This window comes from Alligator mississippiensis, chromosome 1 (genome assembly GCF_030867095.1).
Source record: "Alligator mississippiensis isolate rAllMis1 chromosome 1, rAllMis1, whole genome shotgun sequence".
Taxonomy (NCBI): domain Eukaryota; kingdom Metazoa; phylum Chordata; order Crocodylia; family Alligatoridae; genus Alligator; species Alligator mississippiensis.
In genome coordinates, this window is record NC_081824.1 from 470,943,121 (window position 1) to 470,969,177 (window position 26,057).

The following is a 26,057-nucleotide window of genomic DNA, read 5'->3' on the forward strand; positions in this document are numbered from 1 at the left end:
CCCAAGACAGATCCTTGGGAAACCCCATGTGATATTTCCTTCCACCTAGATACCGAGACACTGCAAGGGACAAGGGATACTGCAAAGCAGCATCACGGAGAAAGCATTGATGTTTCTTTCAAATGCAAGCCAATAGGCGAGGCATCAACGTAGGAAAACCAAAACCATAATCAGTCCATCACATCCTGCATGCCCTGCAGGTTATTTCAGATGATGACAGCCATGTGTCATGGTAAAAGGAGAGGGGAAGACAATCAGATCAGATTAGAGAAAGAAGAGGAAGGATCAGAGAGAAGGCTGTACTGGCTTTCAGGAGCTGAACCGAGCTGCCATGTGATATTGCCACTTCACTGGGAACCTGATACAACCCCCAAAATGTGCGATTTCATAAGTCAGTGCAACTCGCACCAGCGCACACAAGTGAGCTGCAGCAAGGAAGCAGCCTGTGGGGCCTGTACACGTCACAGGGTTTAATCCTCATTAATTTAAACAGCTTTATAAAATGTAAACTTGTTTATTTTGGAGCATCACATCAGTGTTTTCACACACTAGGTTTTTGAACTAATTAAGTCCAGGGCCGGTGCTGAAAAGCGGGATGGTTCCACGCTGCCCGCCTGCCCCATGCCCTGCCACGCAGCCGGGGGAGCAGGGAGCCGGAAAATGGCACAAGAAAAGAAAAAAAAAAGTGGAAGCAATTTGAAAGTGGCAGCAATTTGAAGGAAACTACAAAAAAGTCACAGCACCAACTGGTGGAACAAGAGGCTCATTACACATCTTAGAGTGTCTTCGCGTTTGCATGCAACGAATCCATGAACACAATGCTTTAATTCACAGCAAGCCCAACTAAACTATGTCCGACGAATTTTAGTTTAGACTTTTAAAGCATCCAGAAAACACTCGTACGAACAGTCACGTTGTTGCAGTGCAAGAAAGGGCAAAAAACGTGGCGTGTACAAACGACCCTGGAGAGCAAGGCAAACAGCTCCCCCAGTTTTAATACGGGTATTTTCCTTTCACACATGCATCCAACTCCCAGTTTACCTGCTGTGGAGCCAAAGCAGCCGATTCCTGATGACCCACTTCGTAACACAACAGCAGCTCCATAGGATGGAGTGTAAGAAATCCTTGCTCGCACCACTTCACCCATCACATCCAGGCACTTGGTGGCAAATACCACAGTCTAACTTGACAGGAGTTTACTTATGACAAACAAAGTGAACCCTTCACATCTCCCACATTAAGAAATGCAGCAATCATTTTATTAAAACCAATGTACAGCTGAGTGTAGCCCAGGACACAGATTTCTCCACTCAGATGCAGAGCCAGGTCACCAGATACTTTACAAACTGTGGCAGCCAGAGGATTTCACCCTTTCAGTCCTCCCGCTGAAGACAACGAGGCCCTCCCTCACTTCAGAAACTGTCCTCATGGATACTTAATGGCAGCAGCCTCCAAGATAAGGCTGTTTCTCCTGGGCCTACCAAATAATACTTTCTCAAGTATCACCATGTGGTAACTGCAGGCAAATGTTGACTTTATCATGGCAACCAGTGTATTACTGTTTTACAACCTAGGGCAATGCTCTACCAAACCTTGCTATACAAATAAAGTCATTTTAAAGCAGCTCTGCCCCATTCTTTGGCACAGTCTCCCATAGCTTGCCAGCAAGTTTAGTTTCGGAAACAATCGATTAGCTGGTAGCACTGAGCACCGGAGTCTACAGGCCCAGAGATGAGAACTGAAAGATGATAATGTAATTGAGAAGCTTATTTACAAGACATGGCACACAAGCCACCCATGACTGAAATCTTCCAGTGGCAGCAGGAAGCCTTATCAAACTATTTCAGCTCTCTTCCAGGTGTGTCCGGCAGGACGAAGCAGCATCTGGGCATTGCATGCTCTGGCATCCCCTTCAATGACTAAAGCTATTCCCGTTTCTGCTGGCTGCTCCATCATTCAAGTAATCCAAAGCATGCAGGAGTCTCAGTAGTGGAACAACAGAGCTTGGTAGAGGCGAGGGAAGTCCAGCCAGCGCGAGATTTTAATTTATTAAAATAAACATGGTCTAAGGCTCCACATTAGTTTTTCAAAAATAAAACACATTAAGAAATAGGAAAACAAACTGGCTGTGCTACGTGTCAGGTCAGGCTCAGAGGTTTTCATGACAACCTGTCAATACAAAATATTCTTTTCCCAGCAAGAAGGAGGAAAGATGATTTGCTACTTAAGATCAACAACGTCCCCATCACGTATCCCTTTAACATTCAACAAATACTACTTCTGCCAGCCGTTCTCACAGGGCCAAAAAGTCTTGTGCACCCTGAAGAAGGAGGAGGGCAAATATTCAGTCTTTGAAATGAACTTCTAACAGGCTTGGCACAATGACTACAAGGATTTTGTTCTAATGGTTGTTCTTGGCTGCCTCCTTTGCTGCAGTAATCAGGGGCGTCAGACTAGCGAGGGGTTTTGCGATCTTCAGGAATTGGTGCTAGGAGAAAAGGAGATGACAATTATTGAGGACATCTGTGAAGTCCAGCAACAGCAGGAAACAACTGCAATGAAGCTACAGGAAGCCCGCACAGTTTATAGTCTAATGATGAGCTCAACTCTCAGGTTACAAAGAATTGGTAAAGCCACAAACCTTTTGAGCTAACCCAGCTCAAGTTCCTGGTTTGCAAAGTTGCAAACTCCTGACTGTGCGCACGCCTTCAACAACACCATACTGTGGTAGTGTTAGAGTGACGTTATAGCTGTGACAGTCCAGGAATTATGCGAGAGGCAAGGATTGTTTGAGATGATATCTTTTATTGGACCCACTGAAAGTCAAGCAAGTTATTGAATGCAAAGCGTTTTTCTCCAGATCTGAAGACAGTGGCTTTGCATTCAAAAGCTTCTCTAACTTTATCCCAACTCTGCAGTTGGTCCAATTAAAGAGGCCACCCCGCAAAATCCTTGCCTCCAACAAACCCATGGGGCTCAGCGAGGTGAGTTCGGAGAGTCCTTGTTGCAATACAACAAAGCTGCAGGGTCTGAACAAAGACACGGGATATGCTATAATTCAACCACATATTAATGGTTTCGGATTGATGCATGAGCAGAGGTCTTGGGAGGAGTAGGCACAAGGCAAAGCTGAATTCAAGAGGGAAGCAAGGAGGGGTGAGGGCTGCAAAGGGAACTTTCTCCACATCACGGTCGGAGCTAAGGACAGCAACAGCAGGGTTTGAGATGTGGCATTTTCACCAGAAGGTCTGTGGTCTGAAGCATTCAAGGGAAGGAAAGCATGGAGCAAATAAGGTGGGGGGCAAAGTACAAGCACAGCCAGGGCTTGCTCCTGTGGAGCTGAAAAAGCCATGGGAATAGCTGGCTCCCAGCACCTCCCCAAGGGGCTCAGCAGTCTGCAGGATGAGGATGGGAGCACTCATTTTGACACAGGCAAGCAGATCATTGCTCGTGGCTGTGCCCAATAGGCTGGGGCTAAAAGGGATTGGACCTAACACCACAATCTGGAGACAAAATCTTCACCAGCCCACCCCGGGACCTTCTCCGGGAGCCACTTTGCACCTGCCTGTGCCCCCTGGCCATGTTACCTGCAGCAGCTCTTTAGCAGAGCCCCTCTTCTCCACGTCCATCTCCAGGCAACGGTTCAGGAAGTCTCTGAATATGGGCGACAGCTTTTCTGGGTTCTGCAGCTCTGGGGTGCCATTGGTAGCGATGAGATACAGGGCCTGAAGCAAACAAGCATCAAGGAAACCAAATATAACAGAGCAGGGATTGAAATTCACTCCTGTTTCGAGTCCCACTCCCCCTCTACACCTCACTATGGCTCCTGTTTCCCCTGCATGCTCGGTTAGGAGCAACCTGTTTAGATGCCCAATCACTGCAGTGATTTTCTCACACACAAGTGCTGCCAGCCTTCGAAATCATACAGAAGTGGGGCTGGAAGGGACCTCTGGGGGTCACATCTAGTCCAACCCCCTGCCTGAGGCAGGATCAGCCCTATCCAAGCCATCCTATACACATCTACTCTTAGCAAAACTGCAGTCAACTTGCCACAACACTAGACATAGCACCCTAACCTGCCACAGGTAAAGCAGAGGGGTCTTGCTTCTGTAAAGGTTGTTAATATATGCTCAAGAGATCCTAGGAAGAGGGGCACACACCCCTCCCACCTCATTGCTTCAGCATGATCCAGTCCTTTAGTGTTTTATTTTGATAATCTGGATTTGGACCCTACAACCCAGAGCGGTCTGCAAGAAGAGAAACCGCCCATGCTGCACCTCCGTCAGAAATTTAACTGGCTTAACTGTATCAGCAGAATAATCCTCATGCTGGAGAAAGGACGTCCATATGGCAACTCTCACCAGTGCAATTACAGCAGTGTAGCTAGACCAATACAGCTCTGCCAGTAACATCTCCCTCTGGAGACAAGCCCTTGGACCCCAATCCTGCCAGGTGCCAAGAGCCCCTACGAAAGAGGGGTTGTAAAGGGATACTCAGTTCCCTTGCGCGAGCAACTATTTTGCCACTAGGGTAAAACAGACCATTGCAAACAGACCAGCTCTTCACCAAGTACATCTGAAAGGCTCAGGCTGCCAACTCAAGGATTTGGAAGAAAAAGCATGCGTTTGAAAAGCAGTAAGGAGAAAAAGCTAGTTAGATGCTGCCAGGCAGCCTGAAGGTTTTTCAGACGCGCTGATCAGATCCTGTAAAGCAATGAATCTCTCACAGGAGCCTGGGAATTAGGGCAACTCAAATTAAAGGAGGTCAAAAGGTTGCATTACGTGAAATGAGGACAGTAATGCAACACCACTTCCTTGACTTTTTTCTTCCTTGCCACCTCCCCTTCGAGCTTTGCTTCAAGGGCTCACACCAGGCTAGACAGTCTTCACCTTTAAGGAGCCACGTACCAGTAAGACAGGGAGAAACTGATGTTCCTCCATTGGGAGAGGGAGAAGTTGGGGTGCGAGGGCGGATGTAGGGGGAAGAGCATTTCAGATGCCGAGTGCAAGGCTGGTGCATATGTTATAAGGGGACAGGAAGTTTGGGCCCTACATTCAGATCAAGTAAAACTCAACACGGAAAGGAGTTTTCAGAGCTAGGAAAGGGGCTTTACTTTCAAAGTTTCTGGCAGAGCTTGCAACCACATCCACCTTTGTCAGAGCATGAGAATCAGAGTGGGAAAGACTGAGACAGCCTGGGTTCAGGGCTTTAAGAAGCCAGGCCCAATATAGGCTTGCACAACTGCTCTGGCTCCACACTACTCCCAACTTGTGGCTGTGGGTCATTGTGTAAGATCTGGCCCCTGCCACCTTACAAAGGGGTAAGGGCCATGCTCTGAAGTGGGCCACGGCAGGACAGCATGTCACGGATGAGTCAGCTGCCTCAGAAAGGAAGACTCCTTTCTGAAACTAAAATTTCACACGTTCTGAAAACATTTAAAATTGTCTCATACCTATTTCTAGCCTGGGCAAGGCAAGGGCTGTGGAAAAACACTGCAGGAGAGGATATTCTTGCATTACTGCTGACCCAGTTTAGTAGATGGGCTCAGAGAAGAGCCTAACGAGCCTGCCTCTGCCTAGGGCTGAAAACGGAGATATCCCGAGGAACCTTAGGACGGTCCAGTAGCACCATGCCCGTTCTGCTCTGACCCACTGAGCACTGAAACGGCCCGGCGCTGGCTTACTCTCAGCGGGTTCTCGTTGAGATACGGGGGCTCGCCCTCGATCATTTCGATAGCCATGATGCCCAGAGACCAGATGTCCACTTTGGGGCCATAAGCTTTCCGCGTCACCACCTCAGGAGCCATCCAGTACGGTGTTCCCACCATCGTGCTGCGCTTGCTCTGCTCTGGGGTAATCTGAGCACAGAAGCCAAAGTCGGCTGCAAAAAAAAAAAGAAAAAAGAAAATGTTAGGGAGCGTGGTTACTTATAGCTCAGCTGGTTTATCCATACGATGTATGTGCTCATGCTAGAGCATTAGTTTCAAACAAACCTGAACCTATTCTGGATAACTTATCGTTATAGTTAGGCGATGTACATAGGCTTCATGGCTAAAGCATAAGACAAAACTGGACAGATCCTGATCCCACAGCTGACCCATACTCAAGCCAACACCCTGTGACCCTGTGTGAAAGGGGGAAGCGTTTCCTTTGCAGGGACACTGTAAAACTTGACCAACAGTAAAATCTGGTTCATTAGTCAGTGGAATAACTTGACATCTTGGTCTTATTAGTCGGTGCACTGAAATCCCACCAGGGTCCTATTGATTTCTTAATGTCATCTGTTAAAATACAGTCATTTCCATGCAATGGAAGTGGCACCTGCTTATTAGTCATCTTAAAAGGTACTGACCTATGCCCTCCATAGCTCTCATCAAGCCAGCTGATCCTCACAAAAAGCACTGGATACTCTCTTCAGCTTGGAATATTTATAATAGTATAATGAAGGAAAAATGTCAAATGCCATTCTTTACCGGGGCTTGCTAGACCTTGCAAAACACAGCAGGAAAAGGTTGAAAATGGAGAACTACTGATAATGAGTCACTCATGGGTAATTAGTTATTACCAAGTCCCTTGGAGTGAAGAATTAACTAGATCCTGCTGCACTTGCAGTGCCTTCAAAATGTAAAAGGACGTGCTGTTATTCTGCATGTACACCACCACGAAAGTTAACGGGTGCTAGTTCCAATCTGGCATTATGAAAATAGCTTGTTCTGTCTGTGCTCTTTCAGCCAACATGCAGTTTCCACAGTAGAAGTGTCATTCAACCCGTCTGCATTTGATTTGCTGTGTGAACATTTATGTGCAGGCTAAAAAAAAAAACACCAAAAAACCTCACTGTACTTTTGCACACAGCATGCTCTTCTGATCAAAAGCAGCTCTGTAGAAATGGACCTTTTTTTTTTCTTTTTGCATAAAACAAGAGGTAAAAAGTCAACATCCGCAAGCCCTACAGAGGCAACACAAGCTGGTTTCTCTCCTGGTCTCATGCACCATAAACATGATTACCAGCCACTTTCTGACTGTAGACCTTGTTTCAGACAGGATTCTCAGCTTATTTTTCAGATCTCAGGCTGAGCTCGCAGTAACGCTAGCAAAAAGAAAAACCATCTCTGGCTTGTAAACCTGAGGGAGTTTGCTGGTCTCAGTGGCTCCACTTCAATCTGGAAGGTCATGGCTTTTATTTTCAGAGAAACTTTTCAAACTCTGCCCCCAAACAGCGGATAATAAAATGCAGTTTGAAAGAACCGTTGTTATCTAACACAGACAATCGCAGACCTGGCTCTCTAGGTAGCTATTCATAGCTTGGTGCATAGTTAATCTGCTGGAATATTTTCCACTCTGAGAAGCAATTATGTAAAAAATATGGCACCTCCTTACTCAGCAGATCTGTTCCCTGCATGGATTTAGGAGTCGTGTCTGCTGCTCTAACTTACTAAAAGAAGATGTGCATCTCCTGGTAAACTTGAACAGGCATACATCCAGGTGAGGAGAAGCTGGACTAACTTCTGTCTAATGCACTAACAAAATTGTTTGCTAGGCTCCCAGCAATCACCCCTGTGCAAGCCCAGTATTGCTAAGGGCCACATATGGTTGCAAAATCTTTATTACTGGTGACAAGGTGCACAGAGAAAAGAATCCAGGTCAGCTCTTAAAGCCCAGATTGTGCCAAGGAGAGCTAATAGTTTGGGAAAACGGAAAAATAACGATGTCTTTCCTTCCCCCTTTACCATTTTCCATAATACATTTGCTTAGGCTACAAATAATGAATTGGGGCAGGGAGAAGATTTTGTTGGGTTAGAGCAAAGGTACATTAAATACACCAAACAAAAAATGGTTGACTCGGGCAAAGCCCACCTGTATTGAAAGCCATGATCTCAAGGCGCAGGGATTCATGGCTGCACCTTTCGTTAATGCAAACAGATGCCACGTTAACACCTGTATAAACATGTCTCTGGTCTGCGCAGTGGGGAAGTACTTGACAAATGTTAATGATAGACTCCTTGTACCACCCCCATGCATCAAGAAGACAATACACATTTTAATGGGCGGCCTGATAATTAAAGCCATCACCCAAGCTCCCTCACGCGTACTTAGTTTGACAGAGCCATCCATGCCAAGCAGTATGTTGTCGCTTTTGATGTCTCGGTGAATGACTTGACTTGAATGCAGGAATTCCAGAGCCTGAAGACACTGTGAGAAAGGCCACAAGACAGTGTTTTAATTTGAATCAAAGCCTGTCAACAACGTAAGAAAATAGCATTAGGAAAAAAAGCAACTCATCAGTCAAGTCTAAAGAGAGGTGTTCCAAATGCAGGCTTAAAATTTATATCAGCCTAGGCAATGTAGCTTACCTCCACATCAAACCGGCTTTGCCAATGCTGGTACTTTGAAGGCAGGGTAGAGTTGCACCTTATAGACTAACCAAAGTACAACTCTATATATTGCAGAAGCTTTAGCACTTGGAAGCTCAATTTGCTGCTTAGAAAACTTCCACGGGTTGAAGCATGTGTGCGTGCGTGTGAGCGAGCAAGAGATTACACGCACACACACACCCTACCCCTATAAGCTGTAAATCTACCCTGGGTCCTACTTGACTTCTGAATAACACAGCTAACTATGTGATACAGCATCAGACTAACACAGCTAACTAACACAGCTGTCTTTCTGCTGTAAAACAATCCATGAGGTTGGAGATAAGGCCGATTAGGGTATAATCAATGGACCTGAATCGTTATGAGAGTTATGACATTAATGTGCTACCACATTATGCTGGGATTGCTTTGGAGTTTGGTGTTTTTTGGAGGGAGGGGTTGGTTTTGGGGGGTGGGGGGTTAGAGGTCCCAAGTGATTGAGACCCACTGACTACCTGGGGGAGCTGAGATGGCCCTGAAAAGAAAGACCACCCCAGAAACGTTCAAATGAATAGCGTGCAGGTCTCCGAACACTAACGCAGAGAATTGAGTTGTTTATGAGAAGTAGGTCAGACTGAATATGGACAAAGACAACATTGTTCCTGGGTTCCTCTGGCAGGACACTGCCTTGCTGCACAAGCCCTAACAAATGGCTCTCCAATATCCCAATCAGGACTCATAATAGAGATGAACCTTTTATTAGACCAAGAAGACTTTTGCAAAACAAAGTCTTTAATTGCAAGCTTTTGGGCACAAACACAGTTCATCAGGCATTGGAGAAAAGATTATAGAAGTTCTCCTGGGTAAAAATGAAAGTTCACCTTCTATCCCAGCATTTATACAAAAAAAACCCCAAAAATCCTTCACTAGAGGTGAGCTGGCCCGTTAAAACCCAGGTGGTAGCAGAGAGTCCATGGCTCTTCTTGACCCAGCTTATAGTCTTCAAAGGTGTGTGGATGGGACGAAGCTGCTCTAGCTGTTTAAAAGGGAAAAAGCCTCTCTCACAAGTGGAGAGAGGGCAATGTGCATTGCGTAGGGGCCAGGTCTGGGCTCTGGCACACCTCCCCGCTCACACGTATGGACTACGCCAGAATGACGGGGTCCACGGCCAACGTGACACCAGCCCCAGCAGCACTCCAGAGCCTACAACAAAGCCTTAAGATTTCCATGGTTTAAACAACAGGAATGCCACTCATTCATCAGGGCAAGAGGAAAGCAAAACTGCAGGACTGCACAGAGATTGGGGAGGAAGGTCTTTCAGAGGCACGTGGGACATTTGGGTACCTATCCCCCATTAAGAGCCAATGGAGGATGGATGCTTAATTCCCCATTCTTGCCTAAAAAGCTTCTCCTTAGCTCATAATCCTCCTGGATTGACCTGCCCCTCAGTGCAAGTAAATGGAGAGATTTAATACAGCATAAAAATGAATTATCACGATGCAATGGGGAAACACAATCATTGCAGGTAACTGAGATAACAGGTTTTAAAACCAACAGGTCATCTAGCCTGACCACTTGCATAACAGGCCGCAGAATCGGACCAGCAATAATTTTGCCATCACGGCAAAAACCTGTTTGTGCCACAATATTTTTAACCAAGGGCAAGTGAATGTGCCACCCCCCGGACACTAAAAGGCAAGATTATTTTACATAAAGGCTTGTGGATATGCAGAAATCCAAGTAATTGATAGGAGTCAATCCAGAATTCGAGAACGTTTGTACCACAGGTTGTGTATACAGTTGCTGGCCTATTCTGCTCTCATTTCACTGTTTTTCTTAAATTAGGTCTAGCCATTTTTATGGCAGTTCAGATATGGCCTGTGGAAATACAAGAGATACCTAGTTCAAAGCCACAGTCGTGCTGCTGAGCCAAGGGTACTTCATGGGAACCTTTCAATATGTATTTGATGATCACCATTCATTCTCAATTACAGAGCGTTACCTCACCTCTCGGCACACTGCTGCGATTTGTCCTTCATCCATGCAGGTCTCCGTTACAACATCTGTGAGGGAGCCTCCTGCCAAATACTCCATAACTACCCACAGCTCATCTCCTACAAGGTAACTGTAAAAGTCGGAGAAAAAAAAAAAAGTATTTCCATAGCTGAAATAAGCTTCGAGAAAAGTTATTTTAAAAGCGTTGGACTCTAGTCACTAATAGCCAATGCAGCTGTGCTTGAGATCTGAGATAAACACACGGTACTCAAGTGATTTGAAGCACGTTGTGTGCCTTGGATGGACACACACAGCTAAAAGACATCCCGTAGAGTTTACAATGTTAGGGTGTGGGTGCACAATGCAATTATTACTATGGAGTAATTTACCCCAGATTTTAATCCAGCATAAGGAGCAGACACACAACCAACATTTCCTAGCTTGCAGTAGACACTGTGGCAGGGGAAGCAGTTTGCAATGAGCAAAGACAACCTCAGGACGAAGAGAAAACTGAACGGGGATTTAATAACAGCTTTCAAGGACCTGGAGGGGGCTCCAACGAGGATGGAGCAAGACTGTTCTCAGTGGGGGCAGATGACAGAACAAGGAGCAATGGGCTCAAGTTGCCACGAGGGACGTTTAGGTTAGATATTAGTAAAAACTTTCTCACCAGGAGAGTAATAAAGCACTGGAACAGGTTACCCAGAGAGGTTGGGGAGTCTCCATCCTTGGAGGTTTTTAAAACCAGGCTAGACAAAGCGTTGGCTGGGATGATCTAATTGGGGCTGGTCCTAGGGGGTTGGATTAGATGTGACCTCCTGAGGTCCCTTCAACCCTCATTTTTTGATCCTATGATTCCCTGAAATTTTCTGGGGGAGCAGACCCATGACCAGTTCACCTGTGTCTAGTCACCCCCCGTTTTCGGAGAGCTGTGCTTTGCCACTTGCCTTCCCACACAGCATAGTTAACAGACTTCCCCAGCATTACAAACCACAATGCAACCACACGGACATTTGTGAGCATCTTGGGCCAGTTCAAAGATCTGGCATCAAGAAGATCTGCTCGGTATAGGGGAAAATAAGCACTGCCCATTTTTTTCTTGCTCCCACCTCTCTCTTTGTGTTTTTTTAAAGTTATAAGAGGCTGAAAAACTCCTGAGCTGTACCCATTTTATCAGCAGGAGCTTTTGCATCCAATCGAGCTGGCAAGCAGACAGGGTCAACAGACAGACAAACAAAAGATCAGAATCAAGTGAAAATCTGCTGTGCTGATGCTGACACTGCATAAGTGTCATTTTGGGGACTCTCAGGCCTCATCAGAAGCATCAATCCTTCTGCATCTTCAAGACCAGAGAATAACAGACAGACTTGGAGTCACTAATAAATCTCAGGGACTTGTCAAGGACAGAAAGCAAAGTGAGGGCCTGGGCAGTGATTAGCTAGAAACTTCCTATAGGCAGGATCAAGATGGGTTAAGGCACAATTTGGGTTCGAGAGAGACACAACAATGACTCTAAGGCTATGTAGGACTGTTTAATGGAGTGGGGGCTTGTTCCAAAGTGGCACAGACCTTGAAACACTTGAATCAAGGGGATTCTCCTTAGTTAAAGGAGGACAAATAGGGCCTAATGGCTTAAGCACAGGATTGGGCACCAAGGAGCCTTTTCTGTGTAGCTAGGGTGCGCAGGGCTCTCATGTGCAGATGCACTCACTTAGGGGTATCTGCAAAGAATATAGCCTGTAGACAGAGTCCAGGCACCCGCTGTTCCTCAGCAGTATATCCCATAGCTATAGGGGCTGAGCCGCCAGTGGCTCTGCACAGCACCGAGGAGGGGACTGTAAGGATGAAACCATTCGTTAGCTCAGATGCCCTGCTTGCCCCATGAAATTTGGGTCACTCTCCTCCAGACAGACCCTCAAGGACACTACCTCTCTCACTTACAAGCTGGGGGATCTTGCTCACTCTCCTTCCAAATAAATGGATACCTCTCCTTTCAGATACACCTCCACCAGATCAGCAAAGGTGGTTGAGAAGTTGCTTTTCCCTTCCCTGCCATAAGTGCCCTCATAGCCTGGACAGCGAGAGCAAGAACAAGGGTGAAGAATAGAATGGAAAGCCCATGCGCTGCACAGCACAGCTAGCCTTGGCTGTATGCTGACTTGGTGAGCGGCTGATGAAGGCAGCCAAGAGCCCTGCTGCGAATGTGAAGCTGTGCCAATCAGCAGCCACGTGCACAATCCAGGGCCTGGCTACCTAAATAATTGATAGATCTTACACAAGGGGCATGGATGCAGAATTAATTAGTGCTTCCTGCCAGCTCCAGCTGAGTAACGGCAAATCAGAGGGAGCAGCCTGGTTCCCCCCCAGATCACTCTGATCTCTCCGCACAGCATAAGATAGTATTAGTTACTCAGCTGTTCATTGCAGACTTTACAGACATAAAAAGGACTTGTGTTTAAGACACAGGGCTGGAGTCAGTGCACCCAAATTCTGTTCCCTGATACTGATTCACCATGTGACCTTGGGCATGTCATTTAAAGTCGGATGTGGCAACCCTGATTCATGCTGTAGAGTCCTTCTAAAATAGGTCCCAAATAAGATTTTCTCAGTACAAGTCTGGGTGGGAAAATCAGGCCCAACTCCTCTTTAAGGCATCTTAGGAGTGCCGAGGGGCTCAGAAGCTGTTTTAAGATCCTATGTCCTCCTGTCCCCCAAGAGGAAAAAAAGCACTACATCAATACCAATCATCGTAAACCTGAGTTTACGGAGGAAAAGTCCTCAATGCTTTATTAGGAAGTGACAGGCCTTCTTGCACTTATTTTGCACTAACACCTGAAAGTCAAGAATTTGCGAGTCTTTGTATGACACCCCCACACGTCCAACTTTCTGTAAGCCAGGGATTTTTCTATTGACAGCTTAATATGCTCCTTAGAAGTTGTGAGACCACCTCACCAGGGGGTTGGCACTAAGGGGGTTTTAACACTCCTTCTCCCCCCCTGCATTTACTGATTTCGTATTATCTGTTTAGAAACCAGTACAGGTAAGTCTAGTGCAGGTAAGTGAGAAGCAAGGTCTGTCTGGTGACATCTTGGATTCATTTATCCATCAAGGGACTCTCCTCTTCATCCTCACATATTCCCTGGACCATCAAGGCTACAACACTTCAACCCTGTAGGCATGCAGTAAGACTCAGTTCTGTGCTAGACACCCCCACCAGGGTTGTACCACACACCTAGCACAGTGTCAGGCGTGAACTAGGCACCAGGCCTTGAGAGGCCAAGCAGTGGCAGACAATTTATTCTTTCCAAGGGCATAATCCCATGCGAGTCGGCTCGGAGAAGGGAGAGGTCCTGCTGCCTGTGAAGAGAGGTCAGCGCCCCTCTGAGCTCTAGCTATGCTCAGTCTTTGGGCCGTGCAAGCACAGCCCCAGCCCCCGGTGCATGGCTTGGGGGAATGCATCTCCTTGCAGCTGCTCCCGCCCTTCCCTGCACTTTGCTCATACCTCATCAGGGGCCAAGGGCATGTTTTTTTCCCATAATTGCCAATTATGCTGTTATGACTCAGGGAAGAAACAAGCCAACTGAGCTCAACTGGAAATAAAAATCAGTGTAAGAAACAGCTAGCAGGACAGTTTACCCTGGGAGCCTGGCAGGGAGATTTCTGCACAAACGGAGCATGCCAGCATCATTCACATCACAGCCCCAGCGGAAGAGACAGCAAAGGCGAACGGCACAGCTCAGTTTCCATTTCTCTTCTGGTGGCAGAGAGGAAATTGCTCACGGGGCAGCATTTTGGCAAGGGAAAGGGGCGCAATGTGGAAACCTGCCTGAGTCTTGCTAAAGCATTTGATGGTATCATTTTTAAAGGGAACTTAAAGTGCTAAAGTGGATTTTTTAAAACTGTCTCTTAGGAAATGAACTCTCACTACTGGCACGGCAGACTAACTATAAAGTGTCTGGCTTATCAGCCTGGTTTGAATTCAAGCAGAGTCGCCTTGGAAAGGGACAGTCAGTGGCCCTATAGCCAGATCTGGAATCGGAGCGCACCTGTCCAGGTAGTTGACAATGTTGGGGTTTTTATTTTCCCTCATGACGAGGATTTCATTGATGATCAGCTCTTTCTTGGGCTGCTGCTGCAAATTCATCTGTTTGATTGCAACCTACAATAAGGAGAGGAAACAAATTAAAAAGTAAAGATGTATTAAGTCACCTCAAAACCTGCCAGTTTCTAATCTGGCCTTCTTGCATCCTACTTCAAATAAAGTTTAAGGCCAGTTTTACTCTCAAGGGTGACCGAGCAGTTTGGTAAGAGGACAAGTGCTTCCAGCACATTTCAATTTCCAAACCAGGCTGGAGCCGGTCTGCACTCAGTGGGGGCTGATGACAGAACAAGCAGCAATGGGCTCAAGTTGCAGCAAGGGAAGTTTAAGGTAGATATTAGGAAGAATTTTCTCACTAGGAGGGTAGTAAAACACTGGAACCGGTTACCCAGAGAGGTGGTGGACTCTCCATCCTTGGAGGTTTTTAAGACCTGGCTAGACACAGCTTTGGCTGGGATGATTTAGCTGGGGCTGGCCCTGCTTTGATCAGGGGGTTGGACCAGATGTGACCTCTCGAGGTCCCTTCCAGCCCTCATTTTTTATGATTCTCTGATTTCCAGACATGTTCACGTTCAGCAAGCCAAAAACGTACTGGCAATACTTCCATACCGGAGGCCTGTGTCATGGTTGGATGGCTTTCCTCCTGAGTACTCTTGGCAAGGCAACAAACAGCTGCTCGCTACAACACTGACTGATTTAGCCAACGCTGACCCATTAAGGAATGTCACTCGCATCATTTCATTTTGGATCGGCCTCTTGCTTTGGGTGGAAGCCATGCTTCAAGAAATGTCTGGGTCAAAATCATGTCGCTTGAGGGCTGTTCCCCACAGTAAAATGTTCACAAGGTTATAACCAGAGCTAGGAGATGGAGCAACAACATTCACATGCAAACTTTGAGGGTGTCCAGACCCGGGAGTTTGATTCAACTCCATCCCTAGTGTTACCTTGGGAGTGGAAGTAAACTCTAATTAATTGGCATCCTCTTGCTTTACACAGCCCGTCGTTACACAGACCCATATCCATATGCATACAAACAGAAATCTGGTGTAATGTGCTGTTAATGAAACCCAAGTAATCACAATGCCAGCATATGGGACCAAATTCCCTTGCTCACAAAGCACAGCCTCTCACTCAGGGAAATCAATAGGACTAACTCAGCACAACAGAATCAATTTGACAGCTGTTACACCCCAATTGCATTTTGTACAATATTTAGGCAAAGATAAAGAGATGGAAGCATAATCATACACCAGAGCTGCCTGCGGAGAAAGCGTGGCCGAGATGGGAGGGAGCCAGCAAGTCAAGTGCACAAAAGCAGGCAAGTACCTGTACAGAGGGCACTTCAGCATGACAGTGAAAGGCAATATGTGCAGAGCACCCCAAAACACCAGAGAAAGAGGAGGAGGGACGAGGAGACAGATTGCACTGCTTTGCAGCAGTACTGACAATGCTATCAAGCTGCTGTCAATAAAACAGCCAGTGGTGACACACTTTGAATTATGTCAGGAGGATCCTCGCTTCAATCCTCAATGAGCCAGAAGTCAAGGAGAAACCCCTACACTAACCCTCAGGGTGCATGAAACCAGAAACTATATTCATGGTGGATTTCTTCCTCACCTTGATGGGAGTTTGGCTTATGCCTTCCCACACGCACGCACAGGCATCCCTTCCAAATTAGCAAGAGCTAAACTAAAACAAGAGGGCAAATTGCACATCGGATACTAATTATTCATAAAGACACAAGAGTCTTTGTAATCTTGTTAACACCCTGGCTTGCCATATATTGTGACAAGACATTGCACAGGGTAGTTGTACATTGAATAATAATTTCCCTTAATTAGTTTTAAATCTACTGCCTTTCAATTTCATTGAGCTTAAGACTAATAGGGAAGATTTACAGCAGTGACAAAGAACTACTTGAAGCCCGCATACCAAAGAATAGGTTAACAGAGTAGAAGGATAGGGAAGAAGTGTTACTGTAGCCGTGAGGGTGCAGAAATGTGAGAAGCAATGTGCTTAATTGGACCATCTCTCCCAACTATACAGTTGGCCCAATAAAAAATATCATAAAAAAAACCCCTTGCTTCCGTGAAGGATTTCAGAGATGCAGATTTAAAAATCAAAGACCTGAGCGTGCCTAGATTGATGACAACCTGGAGCCGATGGAAGTTATTTAAATTGGAAGTTATTTGGGGGTCGGACTCGATGATCTATTGAGGTCCCTTCCGACCCTAACATCTATGAAAGTCCGTGGTTTAATGGGGTGTATAATGAGTAGAAATATCTATATGGAAATCAAGTATTGAATCCTAAGAGGCAACATAAGGGTTTCATATAATACGCATTATATAATTCTTCAGACTACTGCAATGCTTTACAATGCTTTACAATTGTTAGCCTTAGGAAAACAAGCTGGCCACTATGTCTCCCCCTTCACAAAGAGCTGAAGTCGAGCAGTATTACTGCTTTCTCATCTCACCCATTACCAGTTCCTAATACAGCATCAGCAAAAAAGCCAAAAGCAAAGTTTGCTGGTCTATAATTCATGATTTTGTATAAATGCAAAATAGATCCACGTTCCAGGGACCAGTGATGCTACAAACTTCCACAAATTATTTTGAATAATGAATATGCAGTGAGGACTATTTGTGGAGGTGCAGAAAGGGACATTCGCTGCCTATCAGGGCTCTCAATTTAAGGAGAGACAAGTAAATGGACACAGACTGGGAAGGGGAAACAGGAGTTATCTCGGCTTCTGGCATTTAGAGTCAGTGTAGGTGATACAGGAGAAGGACAGGATTTGCTCAGAGAGGCTATATGTTAACATCAGGACTATATTCACATGTACATGAATGCACTTCCAGCTTCCATAGATGCCGAGAAAACCCCTCCAGATGAGAAGGATGCTGGGAGTAGACTTTGGACACTCTTGGTGCCTGCTGTTCTGTGCTCAGTCTACTAGACCATGCCGTACAGGACCCCGCAAATAATCATTATGACTGAAAGCTAAATCACCATGAACCCTTGAAAGAAAGTCCTTATTTTGCAGCATTAGATAGATCTTTTAGGGCAGTAGGGGCCAACCTTTTGGCAGGTGTCACAAATTAAGCCGTGCCCTCTCTGAGTGCCACGCCAATCCCCTTCCCCTGCCCGTTCTGTTGCTCTGCTTTCTGCTCCCTGCTCCCACGTGCCACAAACGGGCCACCCCTGTTTTAGGGCACGATTCCAAGCAACCGGGTGCAGCGACTTGGTAGCTCTTACCTCCTGTCCCGTAGCTACATCCATCGCAGTATAAACTGTGCCTGAGGCTCTAAGCAAGGATGAAGGGGGTAAGAAGAAAAAAAAAAAGAGAGACATTATTAGAATTAAAGAGCGAAAGTGAGAAACACACACACACAGACACCCACCCACACTTTTCTGAATCCATAAAACTTTCTCGAACGCATATTTCCTTCCCACTCTACCACACACATTTCCAAGCATAAGTAACAATCTGCAATGCTTACAAGCAAATCTCAGTGGTTAAAAAGATTGCCGGGGACCTGACTACAAACACAACAGTCTCCTGACATGGTTATGGTCTTGGTCTTAACCACGGTTGAATTAATCGCACCACATTCTGGGACAGCGGCAGTGACTCCAGTTATGCAACACTGTGAAGAACATAGTTTGATTCAACCTAAAAGTGGCACAACTGCAGCAGGCCTGGTGTCCAGGCTACCCCAAGATGATAAAGATGGCAGGGCAGACCAAATCAAGAGAGATGTGGCCACGGGGGGAGAGAACATGATTCTGAACCCACTGGAGTCGGTGGCAAATCTCCCACTGCCTTTAATAGCTGAGGGGAAGGGCTGAGTCCAAATACTTTATATGGAAAGTATGTGCACTCTGCAGGCTCACCAGAGATGAAATAATCGTTACAGTGGTTTGATAACTGGCCTCAAAAACTAAGTCATTTTTCAGTAAACAAAGGATTCAAATCACCTCTCCAAGAGACCCTATATACACATACACCCCTGCGAGGGGAATGCAAAACCAGGCCTGAGCATAGAGGGTTAATTCTGAAAGCAAATCTATAATTTGAAAATTGTTTTGTTCAGAGAAAATAAGTGGTTCTTTCTTACACCCTGGTATATTTAGCAACAAGATCATCTAATGATATATATTTTTATATTAAACACAATCATGCAAAGTCCCAGTCACCATGACTCAAGAGTATGCCAGTGGAGGGAAGAGACGGAGGAAGGAAAACATCACAGTGTTTCCAGAAGACAAACTCTGCTTGGCTTTTCTGCCTTCCTTATGCTGACAGTGCAGGAGGAGAGGTGGGATGGGAGGCAGACACTAACCCTTGTCCAATCTTTTCAAAGTGTGTGTATTTCTTCTTGGGGTCACCCACGCTCACGATGCTTCCTGAAAAAGGGAGAAAACACCAGGTTAAAAACAGTTCTCTTTCCGCGTCAATGCAAGAGGCAATGCTACTTACACCCCGGGAGCCCAAGCAAAGACAGAACATTGCACAGACCGGCCCTGCAAGCACGCAGACACCTGCAGACTTTCAAGACCTGCAAAAGTTTAGAAGCCACCTGTATGGCATTCATTGCAGAGCCCAGGCTCAAGAGATCTAGCTCGTTAGGAAGAAAGAGTCTGCATAGGCAACACTGCTGAAATACGATGCACAAGCTCTTTTTTTAGACGCACTCCACTCACATCCTTTTGCTTGCTTGGGGGCTCAGAGGCAACTTGGCCTGGAGCAGATATTTTTGGATACTCTATGATGTGGTGAGCTGGCCAGATCTGCCTTTTGTACCAGCACAGTGTCACTATAATCGTCCTAAAAACTGGGCCCAGGACCCCTGCTAGAGACTTTACAGCAGGGACTTCACCAAAGATGGGGCAGTTAGGTGTTCTCCTAGGGGTACCGATGGATGTAACAAAGATATCTACATTAAATGGCACACATAACAGCTATTATGATGCGACTTATGCATGCTGGCTCCTGTACCTAAACAGGTGTAGCAAAATTATTGCAACTTTCACCTTTTCCAATAGCAGTCGCATTTACTGTGAATTAGCTCGCTACTGGAGCTTGCACATGTAACACTTACAGCCTAAGGGCTGACACACCCTCTGCCTTTGGAAGTGGTTAAGTGTTATGACTATCCATAGCTGAGGAGGCTAATCTGTTTGAGAAGCGGAGGTTCAAGACGCAGTCGATAACAGCCTGCGCAGCTGCTTCCCAAGCTTTCGCAGCTCGCAGACTTTCAGCAGCACTGCCAGAGTCTCTTACAGCGATGTCAGCTCATCTCTGCCTGTGTGGCAGCTGAGCTGGAGAGGCACATTACCATCTTCCTCCGCACCAGGGAGATTGCTGAGATGCAGGGCTGGACTTGTATTTAACAGAGCTGGCGAGGACAGGGGTTGCAATTCCATCTCACAGAGGATTTGGTTTTGTTCCCATTGGGGAGGGATGCCCAAAGTTTCCAACTTCTCCATGAAAGGGGCTGGAGCCCTGGCTCCCAGTCTGTCTGGCAGGCTGCCCTGAGGCTACAGAGCCCGAGGGCTTTCGGTCCCCAACTCTGGGTATCCCATTTGGCCGACAGCAAAGGTGTTAAGCAAGCAAGCTGGCAGTCGGCTCTTCGCTGAATCTGACCCTCCTCCCTGCCATACTGTGATTAAACATACAGGTGAATTCCCATTAAAAAAAAAATCAATCTGTTAAGTTTTTTTCCAAGGGGCTATACAAATGTGGGCTGATGCCTGAATGAGCGCTCCCCCAATCGAGACTGAGAAACGGAGGAGAAACAAAGGCTCATAAAAGTACAAATAGCTCCTAGAACAGCGCCTGCGTGACAGACACAAGAACTGGGAAACTAAGGGCGTTTTCTAAGTTGGAGCATGCAGGCTACCTGAGCCATCAACATACGGAGAGATTTCCAAAAGGGCCGCAGGGCTGAGCAGAAATATTAACTAGATACAGATTAGCATATGCAAAGTTATTCTGCATATGGTAATTAGGCCCAGGCACCCAGTGGCGAGCCATGTTCAACTAAAAAAAAAAAGCAGGCTATTTTCAGACGCTGCTGGAAAGTGGCCAAACCCACAGGATCTGGGGCAGACAGAGGTAATGAGGGAGAACGCGGGGAGGGGAGCCGAGCTACACAAACACAGGGACTGACACCGCAATTAGAGATGTGACGCTTTCCTTCCCCAGACGATGAGCTGCTGAGTGAGCAGCCAAGACCCCTCTTCTCCCCCTGCCTTGGGCCTGCACCAGGGGCTCAGGCTGCAGCAGCATAGCCCCTGCGCAGAATTTGGGCAACGACAGCATCCAGACAGGACCGTCAAAAACCCTGGTCTTAATCTCTGCTTCAATAAAATGGGGTAACTCTTCCCTTCCCCATGGAGGCTGAGGATTAATTGAGCTTTGCAGAAGGGCTCTGTAAGCGAACAGAAGAACTAAGTGCCAAGAGGTTTTTAAACGGGCCATTTTCTTTTAATCTCTGTATATTTTTAGTCGGAAGGTCCTGCATTGCACTGGAAGGTCCTACTACCAGGTCAGACCTCGGATGAGCAAACGCAGCTCCACTCCCTCAATCATGGGCAACTGGTGCCTCCTGAGTCGGGGGGGGCGCTTGTCTCCCCCCCCCCCCCCCCCCACACACACACAGACTGAGCAACTGAGGGGGTCCCCCCGTGGCCAATCGCACTGACATGGAAGTGCCAGCATAATCAGCCATGGGGGAACCCCCCCAGTCGGCACGATCGGCTGCTAGGGGACCACGGGGATCACTTCTCCTGGTACCCCCATTCCCTGGCTGGTTCTCACCAGCACTCCCGCCTGCCCACCTGCCCATCACCTACGCGGGGAACGCTGCTGTCAGGGGGTGCACCAGTGCTCTCAGGGGGCGCATGTGCACCCCCGTGCACCCCCTACACATCACTATTGCCCTCAATGGAATTCGCCCAGTTACCCCAGGGCTGATTTTAGCCCAGCCTAGTGCCAACAACCTCAGAGGTCCTCCTGGGCTGCACTACGCTCAGGAGTTAACATGTGGCAAAGCTTCAGGCCCCAACCAAAGCTTGCAGCTGTGGAGGTGTTGCTGACCAAATGCAGAACACATAACTACTTAAAACAAAGTGCTGTATTATGTATGCACATCAGCCTTGCAACAGCTGTAGTGCCTTTGCAGGGGTTTCACTCCTATTTCCTTAGATTAGTGAAGTGGTTCTAGACAGATGCTTTTTGGTGCACGACATTCATGTCTTTGCCAACAGCACTTCAAGGCTCAGTCTCATTAACTCTGAGCTGTGCAACATGCCCCTCAACATTAACACAAACTAGCCCCCAGAGTTTGGGTTTGCAATGTTAGGCCTGGAAAGGGGCAACTTCTAAATAACGAGGTGTCCCCTTGTACTTGAGTCATCTTTGAGCTCTATGTATTTTCCCCAGTTTGGTTGTTAATCCACGTTTCACATGATATTTGTGTTTCACAGACAGATGTGCAATTGCTCTAAAATAATCAAGAAATCTAATTGGTATGGTTTAAAAGCCAGAGAAGGCGAGGTCCTCATCACAGGATTACTATCTTGGCTGAGTTATCGTGTTACATTATACGCAAACTTGTAAATGCTGGCAGAGGTCAGTGTCTTACAGGATAGAAAAGCTGGCATTTTTCTGAGGGTTTCCTGCTGGTTTTCATTGTGCTGTATCTTTAACTAGTAAAAGCACCCAGGTTACAACTTAAGTAGCTTTTTTAAAAGTTTATAAGTTTGGAATAAGTCATAGCTATTTGGACATAAAGAGACAATGGTCCTAGACATATTCCAAAGCAGCTACTGGAGAGGTGGGCAAAATATGCCCGTGGGGCAGATCTGACCCGCCAAGGGATTTTGTCCAGCCCACAGCAGGTCCCTCGGTCCTGCCCAGCCCAGGTGCATGGGGCAGCCCAGGCCATGGCACATGCAACTGGTCCTGCTTCCTCAGGTACACAGCAGGGCTGGGGTGGTGTGGAGGCCAGACTTGCCTCCTGGCAGCCCCCACGGTGGAGCTCTTCCTGACTGCCACCGCCGCCGAACCCAGCCCCACTGCTGAGGCGCTCCAGCCCATCTGCTCTGCACCCACCACTGGGTGCAGGACCTGCATGGGCAGGGCACATGGCTGGGTGAATGGGATGGGGTCACAGGTGGGCAGGGAGCAGCGTCCAGGAGCGGGATGGATAGGCGGAAGGGGCTGGGATCTTGGAGCGGTGACAGCATGAGGCTGGAGCCCGGGGCAAAGCTGCGATCCGCTCCCTGCAAGCCCCAGATTTAAATTTGCTGGATTTAAATTTAGTATTTATTTTTTAATTATGCCAATCAGTTTTGCTCACCTCGAGTCTGACACTTTTAAATATACTCAGCCCCAAATTGAGAAAATAGCAACATCTAGGATGACTTCAACATTCACGTTTCAATATGCATATATATTCAGGGCCTGGTTTTCAAAGTCTGAGCAGCTCTAGGTCCCATGGGAATCACAGGAACTCAGCATGCCTGAAGATCGGCCTCTCAGCACTTACATTTGCGCCCAAAGACCACAGACAGAACAGTCTCCTAAGGCGACATCTTAAGTAAGAAGTCTCCGAAAGTAACTGTCACAGGTCTCTGCTCATTAAAGCTTCAGGAACAGAAATGACCCTGGACATCCCTGACCAGAAGTGGAACATGGACTTTATAAAAGGCAACATACTTAATTTTTCCAGGATCTCTTCATCTGACATTTTTGGTTTTTTCTTCTGTTTCTCTGCGTTCCTTGTCTGCGCGTCAGGCGGGGTCGTGCTGTTTTCAGAGGGCGAGGAGATTGGAGAGGTGGCCACATCTCTGGTGGGAGGCGGAGGAAGGGGCTCTATCACGGAGCGAGTGTATATCTGTTGTGTTGGGAGAAATGCACAGACATTTTAATAAAGGAAGGATTAAAAATAAACCCCCACCTCCATGCACTACCTGCATTTCCTTTGTAGTAGCATGTTGTAAGCAGTGAAAGAAACATTCCCACATGAAAAAGCCTTAGCAAGTCAAGAGCACTATGTAACAGCATGAAGCAGCTCATTTGGAAGTAAATTATTCCTTCCCCTGAGCAAGGGAATAGGAACTGGATCCCTGAATCACAGTTTGTTTGCTGTTCCCAGGAATGGGACAGAAGCTGCATAAAGCCCACGGTCTGGGGCAGACTGACCCGCTGTCTAGTACAGATGGGGTGAAATGTGTGGGAAGGGCGTTAACGTGGTTCACGTGCTTACCGATTTTGTGTGCTCGGGGCGTGGAGCTATTACTGGGGGTGGAGCAGCATCATCCTCATCATCTTCATCTTCTGAAACTGGTGGTACCGCAGGGGTCTCGGACACACTCGCCTTCACGTTCTGCAATTCGGGTCAAAAACACAACACGACTTTCAGCACCAAAGTTGTTTTAAAATAAAGTTTATCGCTCTTCACGGAAAAGGAATTAAGCTTCTAACATAGAAACCCTTTAATCACAACAGGCTCAAAACACCCAGTCAGGTTAACGGGCTTTTGCAGTGTAATAAAAGTGGAACTGTTTCAAGAGCCTGAGCCTGGAAACGCATAAACAAGTGGCCTTGGTGAAGTCAGTGTTATAGTCATGTGGGCAAAAAGTTATTCGCCTGGACATTAGCACATCAGGCCCCACAAATCACACACCAGATGCAATTACCACCTGCTGGCTCAAACCTTCTCTGTTGAGCCCTGATGTGTAACGCTGGCAGTATTATGCGTCAGGGCCTTGGTAGCAGATATTTCTGTCTAGATGTTGCTAGCTGGTTATAGAAATTGCATTACAAAAACAGGGGTCCATTCTTCCTTGGTCCTCAGCCACAACTACAACAAAGGTGACGTTAACATCAAGTTGTCATTAGGCCTGTGCGAATAGAGAAGTATTCAATTCGGATTCAGATTCAACTGATTCGGAGGACAGCGATTTGATTCGGAGATTGGTCGATTCAGCAGAATCAGCTTCGGAAGATGCGGCGCTGACTCAGAGAGATTCGGTGATTCGGATCGGCCAGGGACAGGCAGGCAAAGCCGGGCGGCTGCAGGTTCTCCCACGACTCCTCCGGCTGTGCCGGCCTCTGCCCGGGCGGGGGAGCTGTGGGAAAAGCCCCTGTGGCTGCCCTGTCCAGTCCCAACCCCCGCCCAACCCCAGCCTAGTTCTGGCACTTAAAAAAAAAAAGCCCTGCACTCACTGGCTGCAGCAGCCATGATTGGGCCCTCTGGGAGCTCGTGGCAGGGCCCCCCCACACAGCGCGGGGCAGTGGGGGTCAGCAGGGATCGCCCCCCCTGCCTGTCAGCCATGTAGCAGCTGTCCCATGGCATGGGTGCAGCACAACTCAGCAGGGTGCTGAGCGCTGCCCACATCTGGGCTATGCCCTGCTGCTGCTTACCCCCTTCCACCTGGAGAGAGCTGCACCCACATCCCGTCTCCCCGTGCCCCAGCTGGGCAAGCAGCAGCAGGGCAGAGCGCCCGTTCCCAGTCCTGCCCCACCTGCATCCCATGCCCCCCTGTCCCCCTCCCCAAGTAATGCACCCACCAGCCCCATCTGGGCAGCTTGTCCTAGCCCCAGCCCCAATCCCTCCCTCCCCCCATGCCCCTTCCCTCCCTCCTCCCCCAACCCCAACAGACTTAGCAGCTGGAGGCAGCTCTCAGCTGCCTGTTTAGTCTATGGCCGAATCTTTGAATGGGACAAATCTTTTCCAAAGCTTTTCCAAATCAATTCAAATGCTTCAAATAGATTCGGAGCTTTTACCTGGTCTCCCAATTAGATTTGGATTTGGAGATTAGGTCCCCAAATCGGGCCAAATCTCCTCCGAATCGAATCAGCTACAGAAGCTTCATGTAGCCCTAGTTGTCAGCTGACACTATGGCCCCTGAAACGTGTCTGCAATGAAGTCTCATGAAGTCAGTGAATTTTTGCACAGGTTCAGACTGCGCAAAGGGAACTAAAATTAGATCTATGCTTTGATGTAATTTGTCTTCATTACACGGGGCCACACTGCCAAGTCAAAGGACTACAATTGCATGTGGCTGCTGAGAGAGATTGATCTTACAAGTGGGACACAAGCTTTTCCAGCGTACAAAGAGCTCTGTGCCAGGACCTCCTCTAATGGGGATAATATGTTCTCCCATTTATTTAGACTGCAAGCTCTCCCGACAGGAACTGCGTCACTGAGCACTTGTAAAACACAAAGCACAACAGGCCCAGATGTCTGTGGGACACGCAAGCACTACTGTAACACCAGCTGTAGAAGAAATTGCTCCCCACAAAAATAATCAGATTCGACGTCTACCCTGTGACATTCGGTGCCCAAGAAGCTAACCCTAGATTTGTGCCCCGGCTGCACAGTCCAGGGGCTTCTGCATCAGGCTCAGAATTTGACCTGCTGCAAAGTACATTGCCAGTCTTGAAGGGGAGAGACATTTTAGTTGGTTCATCTGGGTTTATAAGAAAGATTCATCCAAACTTCAGACCAATTCAGAGGCGGTGTGCCCAGCTCCCATATTTCACATGGCTCTTGCTATTTAAAATCTGCCTCATTGTTAAATCAGGCCCAT

At 47.3% G+C, this 26,057-nt stretch overlaps 1 protein-coding gene across 3 annotated transcripts in view; it reads right to left on the bottom strand.

Moving 5' to 3' along the window:
* Window positions 1–1,237: 1,237 nt before the first annotated feature.
* Window positions 1,238–26,057, bottom strand: part of PAK1 (p21 (RAC1) activated kinase 1) — an 86,836-nt gene continuing 62,016 nt past the window's right edge. For all 3 annotated transcript variants that reach the window (XM_014601521.3, XM_014601519.3, XM_014601522.3), the window contains exons 6-15: window positions 23,729–23,848; window positions 23,179–23,356; window positions 18,797–18,860; window positions 17,709–17,757; window positions 14,395–14,507; window positions 10,361–10,478; window positions 8,093–8,192; window positions 5,684–5,880; window positions 3,588–3,725; window positions 1,238–2,488 (exon numbers count right to left, since the gene is read on the bottom strand). In XM_014601521.3, the coding sequence (XP_014457007.2) occupies window positions 2,402–2,488; window positions 3,588–3,725; window positions 5,684–5,880; window positions 8,093–8,192; window positions 10,361–10,478; window positions 14,395–14,507; window positions 17,709–17,757; window positions 18,797–18,860; window positions 23,179–23,356; window positions 23,729–23,848 (1,164 nt within the window). In that variant the 3' untranslated portion in view covers window positions 1,238–2,401. The remainder of the gene's footprint in view (window positions 2,489–3,587; window positions 3,726–5,683; window positions 5,881–8,092; window positions 8,193–10,360; window positions 10,479–14,394; window positions 14,508–17,708; window positions 17,758–18,796; window positions 18,861–23,178; window positions 23,357–23,728; window positions 23,849–26,057) is intronic.